We start from the raw sequence: 9,010 nt of genomic DNA, 5'->3' as shown, positions 1-9,010 counted from the left end.
GTACCAGAGGACCTTGGGTAGTGTATTTCTTTGATAGAGGACCAACTGAGTGCCATTCTGAATGCCCTTCTCTTTCGCTTCCACTTCGCCCTATCCCTCTCTCCCCTTCTCCTTGCACGTCTCTCTCGGTGATAGAGTACCCCTCGCGCCTGACCTTTGTCCCTTGGCACCCGCTGGCTCCCTAGCGCTCGCTTCAGTTGGCTCCCCAGCATTTCCACCACGGCGGTTTGATGCTGGTACAAATCAATCCACCTCCCAGGAAAAAGTGATTACCCAGGCAGATCGTTCAACTCTGGACTCTGCTGGACCAGCATTGACATATGTGCTGGTCTGCCTCCTATTGCTGCTTTATATCTCATTCCCTTCACCCTCTTTCCTACCCTGAGGCCCTTTTCATTTTGCAGTTTGGCACATCAGCGCTAATTGGTCCATTGGTCAAAGAGAGAGAGAGAGAGTGAGCGAGGACCTGGAGAAAGTGAGAAAGAGGGAAGAAAGTAATAGGGAGAGGAGGGGGGGGCGTCCGAACTGTCTGGGCAGGCAGATACGTTACGCAACAGAGATTAGGAAGAGGCCGGGCATTGCTTATTGGAAGTGAAAGTGGTCCCCTGGAAGATTGTAAATGGAAGGGGAGAGGAGCTTCTTATCCAGCCCGCTGGAATGAGGGGGTCAGGGGAGGGCAGGGTGGCCTGAGATGGCCCCCCGGAACCAACAGGGGTGGGAAAGGGATGCAGAGCTGATTAAAAGCAATCATCCTCCATCTTTCTGAGAGCAGAGGCACAGCAGAGGATTCATAGATTACTCTACCCAAGGCTGGTGGTGACATATGAGAGAGAGAGAGAGAGAGAGAGAGAGAGAGAGAGAGAGAGAGAGAGAGAGAGAGAGAGAGAGAGAGAGAGAGAATAGAATGACGGTGAAATAATACAAATTAATGAAGACAAAGTCGATTACCTGCCAGGGAAGAGATAAAAACATGAAAAAGACAACACAGACCAAGTCTACATCCTCCTTTTCCTTCGTCAACGAAATCCCTCAACCGAAACCCCAACCCCAGCCGTCCAACTAAACCAAGACGCTTCTAAAAGTGTGCTGCACTGACAAAAGAGGACACCCTCAAAGTCACCAGACAGAACACCACCTGGGCCGTGTCGGCCGTCGACGCCTCGAGAACGTGACCTGCCTTCCTCATGCGCAGACCCCCAGCCTCACCGTGCATCATCCAGCCCACCAACGGACTCTGGTTTCCTGTGACACCCTGTCATCGCACTGACACCCAGTGACTCCCCTTTAACATTCTACAACAGATGGGAGCGAACACGCCCATCCGAAGGTGGTCAAACCCAAACAGCGACTCCAAGCCCCCTGCTGCCATTGGCTAGTGTGCGGAATCAAAGGGGGGCGTGGGGGGGGATGAGGCGACCAATGGCGTGCCCCGTGGTTGCGGGTTGCCAAGCAGTCAGAGGACGACGGCTCCCCGGCTCATGGATGAGGGATTACAGAGGATCAGAGGGGCTTGCTTGTTTTTGTGGGCAAAAGATAAACGCTCACCCAAGCGCTCGTTGCCATGTTGGGTGCGTGGGGTTCGTGGACAACCTGACGCGTGGGCGTGTACGTGTGTGCCAGAGCACGCCATCGAAGGCCAGCGTCGTAGATGTCCTGAGCAGGCCCCCACTGCCACTGTAAGCCTCAACGTTGAGCCTCGCATGCATGGCAAATGACACAAAATAACGCCCGAGGCTGGGGCAGCCTTTACTGTTTGAACTCGGTGTGTCAAAGACCCACGGCAGCCTCACCAGCCAGTCCAACGTCGGCTCAAAGACGCCCCGCTGCTGAGAGAGGAAGGCAGGCCCGAGTTTTAGAAGGAAAGGTCGCCCACCGTACCTTGTGCCAGCACCAACCCCCCCCTGCCAGCCCTCTCTCCTCCCCCCCCCCACGGAGCCCCGGGCGCCGGGCTCGGCGAGGATCCGTCACTCTGCATTTCCCTCACTGGTCTGAGGATAATGAAAGAAGGGCCCCCGGGGGGAGACCACCACATGTCCTCCGCGCTGAGCCTAACCTGCTTCCTGGGGGCTGCGCTGCAATTAGTGTGGACTTCTCGGAACAGGGTCGAGAAGCTGCCTCCCGCCCCCTCACTGTGTGCCGCCTAACTTTAGAGGTGACCGGGGAGGAGGGAGGGTGGGGGTTGTGTGTGTGTGTGTGTGTGTGTGTGTGTGTGTGTGTATTTCTTTCGATGGATGTGTTTTTGTGTGTGTGCGCATGTGTGTTTGTGTTTGGGTTGGCGTGTGTTAATGTTTTGCAATGTGCATGGCTTTGCTTGCATGCATACGGTGTGTGTTTATTTGGGTTGAGGTGTATTTGGGTTGCTGCATGTGTGCGTGTGTTTGTGTGTGTGTCAGGCACGGAGGGAGAGCAAATAGCTGTAGAGAGATTGCCGGATCATATGAGAATGCAGAACAGCCAGCATAGCTCCACTGCCCGCCCCCCCCCCCCGCCCCGAGCCTCCGCAGACATACGATAATGTAGGTCAGTCGTCACGTCCAAGAGACCCCTCAATAAGAGGATTACACTACTATTAAGTGCATTCATAATGATTATAATTATGATTTTGGGCTCTGCAGAGTACCACTTTAGGGTTGTTTGAGACTAAGTTTCTGTGGACACCGCGTCCCACATAAACACAACTCGGACGACGGCGCTGAGATATCATCTGGGTCATTATCGAGCATGTCTTCGTTGTCGGCCCACTTTAACTGCCACTGCAGTTAACCTGCCTGCTGTGTTATTAGTGGTGGAACAAGCTGCCCCTCTGCTCGGCTGCACACACACAGGCCGTACGTTTATTGAGCTCCTCTGGCGGGGTAGCCAGGGTGATGGACTGAAGAGGTCTTAATGGACACGGCTCTGGATGTAAATCATTGCGTCTTGTGGAGCTCTCTCTGTCTCGCTCTCTCTGTTTCCAGCAGAAGAGCTGAACTAGAACGTGAATCTGACCAAATTTGTGTTATCCTAAAGAGGTGTAAGATTAGGAAGGTAGGGCAGCGAGACAGACTGAATGCTTAAAACGTACGTATGCAGGGCACTAAGGCAGGCAGCTGACAACTTAACATAAGGACAGGGAACTGAAATAACGTCCTTCCCCCTGCCAAGCACTACTTTTCATTTCTTGAGAATAGTGACCGTTTAAGACTTGGCTGTCACCGTGCTCATGCTTTTTATCATCACTGCTGTGTCAGCGACTTTAAATAAAGGCTTCCTCTCAAAGCCACAGCCGTCATTGACAAAGTCAGAGACAGTCACTTGTGAAATCGATCCCCTTTACAGCCCAACGGTTATCTCCGTTGGTCATGGCGCGTGTGTTAGACACCATCCACGTTGTAACAGTGTTAAAGCTGTCCAAGACCAAAACACTGATTCAATCAGCAACCGCCCGTGTTAAGTAATTAGCTCACTCCATCTCGGCTGCTGTAGGAGAGCAGGTAATGAAGTGGAACGGCGACCGTGGTTGCGACGTGTTGTTCGTGTTTCACATTATGGCTGTAGAAATGGGAGAAATCTGCAGAGTCGAAGCATTGATTCAGGGAAAAGATAGTTGCCCTGAATTTGTTTTCTATGCCGTGGGATAGACAAGTTTCTTAGAAGTCAACCCCCAAAGCCATTATCTCGTCATACCTTGCCTGAAGTCATGTCTCTGTTGGGAGTTACATGGGTTAAGGCAGGTTGTGGGTGGTTCAATCAATATCGTCGCTATGACACAGACATTGATCACCATCACCAGGAGGGTTGCTTAACTGTGTGTGTGTGTGTGTGTGTGTGTCACATCATTTCAGTTTAATTTGCTCTCTCATCCAACCCTCCAACATCCTCTGAATGGATGTCAGAGTAGCAGCCCTTCAGAGAGGATGCTACACAGAGCTCAAAGCCACGCCACTGAAGATGTTTGAAGCTGTGTGTTTTTTCAGCTTTGATTTGGCACTTTCATTGATGATGTGGCACAGAAATGGACTTGAACAAAGACAGCAAGGACACGACTTTGAAGTGAACCTGTCGTCCATGCTAATACTTACTGGTCCTTGGATTAAGTAGTCATCCAGCTGGCAGCATAGCAAAATATGTCAAAATGTTGCAGTGCAGTGAGGACACGCTGGTCCTTCTCTCCTTGCCTTCACAAGCTCAGCTATGTGCCAAGATAACTCATTCATCAAAAAGGACAAATCAATGGGCGAGTTTACATTAAACAATTAGCTTTGTTGTTCTGCTTTGTGAAATGTAAAACGTCCAACGTCAGTCTTCTTCTCTTCCGCTCAGTGCTTCCGTCTTAAAATTAGGTTGTGTGGATTTAATCAGTTCCTCTTCTTCAAGCCTAGTGAACACACCAATTGTTACAAACTGTCTAGGGGTGCAATAGGATCTTAGGCTTCTCTTCTATCATTACACCCTACTGGCCTAATAACCAATCCTAGCCACTCCCTTTAAAGGATCCCCAAGGATATTACGTACGTCTGTGGGCTTCCCTCGTCACGTGACCCCGTCTGGAACGACGTAAATGCCGAGTCAATATCGATACCTCATGGTCCTGTCCATCCTCGGAGATTATAATTCACTGGAAGCACGTGTCCCGTTTAAATAACTATTTCATACACGGTTTTTCGATTCATTTCTCGGACTAAACACTTTTGACGTTGAGTGCATTCACGTTCTCCAGGGCAGTCGTACGTCTGCAGTGACTGGGGGGGATCGATATCCCTGTCTGCCGGGTTGTCCGAGCAGCAGCCCCGTGCCAAGTCTCCAGCAAGTCTATACCCAATCACATTTCATCCCCATAAGGACCTTTCGATGAACACTAGTGATGGTTGAAAGCGTTTCACGAGGGCTTATACAGAGTTATAACACATCGAATTGTTGACTCGGTAGAGCGTGGTCGAGCTCAGCTCATTCATCAATTTGGGACGGTGCCCCCTCTTTCTCTCCCCCCAGCCCCCCACCCCAGGTCCGGTCAGAGTCGTATCAGCGTGAGATTAAAACAGCCCCAACCCAAACCCACTAGGGCTCATCCAGCAGGATCCATGTCACGGGTCTGGCGCGCCGTGTGCATCCTGCACGCTTCGGGCGCATGCCGAGGTTATTGTCCACAGAGCATTGGAAATTGTACAGTGAGCTCGCCTCACGTGCGGCCATTTTTTTTAACCCATCTTTGCCATTGTGATCTACACACACTTGCATCCTCAACCCGTCGTACAATTTAATACATGGCATGCGAGGGAAATAAGAGCCGCATCCAAACCTATGATAATAGTTCCCTAACCACGCACTGCCACCAAACGTAGCGGCGCAGAGCTCCGTCTGCCCTCACTCACCCACATGACTGGATAGGGTGGAAGCGTTCCTACTACCAAACTCTTAATGCACATATATGGCAAAACAAGAAGTATATTCTTTGACGTGTTGCCATGTGGTGGCGTACGATAATGTAAACTGGCAAGCCAGGAAGTAGAGCGCAGATGTGGCTTACCTGTTTTCTGAGTTCGCGGTAGTCCCGTTGGCTATACGACTCACTCTCAGCTGTCTGTCGAGGTCCCACAGCTAACTAGTGAAGTACGAGCTGCCAATCACATGTACAAGCCGCGCCCTTTCAGGTGACGAAGGATATCCTAAACCAATTGCAGTTGACGACGGACGGTCAGAGCCGCCCTCCACGAATAATAGTAATGATTGTAAATATGCGTATTGCACCCAATAGTTACACGGATTAATGTATTTCAACATATTTTAACACATTTTATATATACATATATTTCTTGATAATTAAAATGTCCAGGACATAAATAAAGCCAATGTAAACATACATTTCGAGATGAATGAGTGAATAAAGAGAACCAATAGGAATTGCAATCCACACAAACGCTCAATTATTTGCACAAATGTTTTGCTTTATTTTACAAGGAATGTTTTGTGATCGAATATAGTTGTAATATAATATGTAGGCCTATGGTAGGCCTTATTTACAATTAACCACCGGATGAAATGCATAATGTTGATGAACAGGTAAATAAAGACAATGAAGAAGTATTTCTCTTAAGTATCTCATACAGTGGCCTCCTGTTTTGGGATTTTCCAGTTTTATAACATAGTAACGACACACGATGGTTTATTCTAAAGATTGGCATTTTTAAAACAGCCACTAGAGGGAGCCATTACACATCCAATTGGCGACATATTCTCAAGGGGGAATTCATGTCGACACCTAGTTGTTATTCGAACGCCTCAAAACGCCACAGAGCTGAAGAGATGTCAAATTGAAGACCCAAAACACATGAACACATACATAGACATCAGTATGGAAGCACATGTTCAAACAATCACACTTTAATAGAGCAGTTGTAGCACAAGCGTTGCCCTCTGATGACAAATCATTGTTGGAATTATTGTTTGATTATTGTTGGAAGATAATGGGGTGGTTCGGGGAGGGGGGTCGGTTGCAGACCTGGCACCTGAGGTGGGTGGTCGAGGGGACAGGGAAGACATTACCACAATGACGGGTCATATCTGGGGAGAGAGGAAAAGGAGTGAGTGAGAGAGAATGAACAAATGACGGCTTCTGCTATGATTCATATCGTTAACAGTAGCCTATGGATGATTCATATTGTTAACAGTAGCCTATGGATTTGGGGTGTTAACCTAAAGCTATGCTATTACCATATTGAATCTTGCAATATTATCTCTAACCTTTTATCTGACACATATCGGAGGTTATTAAAAATATATACCTGTTTATTCATTCGCTGCTGAATTGCTCTAGATTTCTCTCTTTCTCTCTCTCTCTCTCTCTCTCTCTCTCTCTCTACCTCACACAAATAAACACACACACTATAAATAATTGCTTTAAATAAAGCAATCCAGCTTTCCCTCTCTCAATATTCTTTCTCTATCTCTCTCTCTCTCTCTCTCTCTCTCTCTCACTCTCACTCTCTCTCTCTATCTCGCACCAACGAACAAACACCTCTGCACCCCTGAACACAGACACACACACACACACACACACACACACAAACACACACACACACACACACACACACACACACACACACACTCACTCACTCACTCACACACACATACACACACACACGCACACACACGCAAGCACACACACACATATACAATAAATCCCTGCTGTTAATGAACCACACTCTCTCGCACTCTCTCTCTATCACACACACACACACACACACACACACACACACACACACACACACACACACACACACACACACACACACACACACACATACACGCACCTGGTCTGTGGAAGAGAGTTTGCACTTTCCTTCAGCACCAGCTCTGAAACAAGAGTGTCCAGAATCTCAGGACTAGACCTCTTCCCGTACCTGAGAGAGGGGGGGAGAGAGAGAGGGTGGAAAAGAAAGAGGGTGGGAGAGAGAGAAAGAAATAGAGAGAGAGAGAGAGAGAGAGAGAGAGAGAGAGAGAGAGAGATAGATAGAGAGAGAGCGAGAGGAAGAGAGAGAAGGACCAAGTGAGCACAAGATGGTGTGAGACCGACGGGATAGAGAAAGAGAGAGGGATGGAGATCATCAGAGAGATAGCATTAGTGAGAGAGAGAGAGAGAGAGAGAGACACATAGACAGAGACAGAGAGAGAGAGAGAGGGAGGGGGAGAGAGAGAGGGAGAGAGAAAGAAAGGGTATAGCATTAAAATAAGGATATAAAGGAAGTAGAGGGAGGAGGGGGTGCCTGAGCGAGGCGTGAAAACCAGCTGTGTATACCGATTGCTTAGAGGCTGTGGCGTTGCATGTCTTTGAATCAAGATGTACCAAAAAGGAAAATAGTTCAAAATGAATAAGTGAGCAATGAAAGATAAATGTGTTCCTCATATGTCATCAAAAAGTCTCAGTGATTACCAACGGTTTGTGGAACACAGTGGAGCGCAGCAGGTGATGAATTGCGTGAGGTTCTGTTTCCAGCTCCGTGTCTCACACACAGAGTCAGCTAGTGATAATGCTGAATTGAAGTGGATTCCAAGCAAAACAAATTTGGTTCCATGTACTTTGGTTCCAAGTGAATGGGTGAATGATTGGTATTCATTCAGATTCTACTCGATCTTTAATATAGAATTCAACAAGAATTAAATTGTCTTCTATGAAATTATGTTTTATTCCATTTTATGAAGATACAAAGACAGCAAATTGTGTTGAGCAAAACAGTTAAAAAAGAGTGACTAATGTTTCGGAATTAGCCCCAATGATAATCATAATGGGACCAGAATTAAAATGGAGCAATAAATTCCATTCAGGATTATCATTGGATAGGATGAATGTATAAAGTATACACATTAAATCAGTTGATGCCTGCCTCATACTACAATGTCTTTTTTTGTTATTATTTAAGGGCTTGCTTTTCTTACGCTTTTAATGAAATTACATTGATTGAAATTATATTGCATGTAATTCTAATAAATTCTTGAAATTCTTGAAGATCTCAGAAATGATGGTCATGGATGAATAATGGTCAATGGATTTAGATTATATCAAACTATGAAATGATCACGGGTAGCCTACCTTTGTCTTGTGATGAGGTTAATATAGTGCCTCAATGCAGAGTAATACTTGGCCAGCTCATCTGCCGGTGCGTCCTCCCCTGGGTTCTCGGGCTTGATGGGGTATCCCTCCGTCAGAGTTCCCAAACATATCAGCGCGCACAGCAGGAAGCCCAGGGCTCCGAGCCAGGTGGCCAGGTTAGAATGCATCTGATCAATAAGAAATGAGTTACATGAATAAATAACTAATTAGTCAATTTGTTATTAGTAAACGTTGCCGTTTGAGCAACTTTAAATGCCAAGGCGATAGAGAAAAAAAGTACAGATATGATTAAAAAAATATGTTATGTTATATAAAAAATCATTTAACAATTAAATTCAATTAAATCCTTGCTGGAAAGTATCAGTCAATTTGTCTGTTTGGTTTTCCTATTCAAACTTAGCTCTCGGTCAACAAGTGTAGTCT

The 9,010-nt window shown here is 46.9% G+C and overlaps 2 protein-coding genes across 4 annotated transcripts in view; both read right to left on the bottom strand.

Moving 5' to 3' along the window:
• pals2b (protein associated with LIN7 2, MAGUK p55 family member b) overlaps positions 1-5,568 on the bottom strand; it is a 20,167-nt gene extending 14,599 nt beyond the window's left edge. For 2 of the 3 annotated variants that reach the window (XM_079749174.1, XM_079749175.1), the window contains exon 1: positions 5,507-5,568. The gene's annotated coding sequence lies outside the window, so the exon portion shown is untranslated. The remainder of the gene's footprint in view (positions 1-5,506) is intronic. The other variant, XM_079749176.1, reaches the window with a different exon arrangement.
• Positions 5,569-6,518: 950 nt separating this feature from the next.
• Positions 6,519-8,754, bottom strand: npy (neuropeptide Y; the record flags this gene model as incomplete). The annotated part of the gene is made up of 3 exons (XM_079750162.1): positions 6,519-6,540; positions 7,290-7,379; positions 8,567-8,754. 3 exons carry the CDS (start codon positions 8,752-8,754, stop codon positions 6,519-6,521), a joined length of 300 nt encoding a protein of 99 aa, XP_079606288.1.
• Positions 8,755-9,010: the final 256 nt, after the last annotated feature.

The sequence above is a fragment of the Pollachius pollachius genome (genome assembly GCF_949987615.1).
Source record: "Pollachius pollachius genome assembly, chromosome: 13".
Lineage (NCBI taxonomy): Eukaryota > Metazoa > Chordata > Actinopteri > Gadiformes > Gadidae > Pollachius > Pollachius pollachius.
This window is presented reverse-complemented; position numbering and strand designations above follow the sequence as displayed.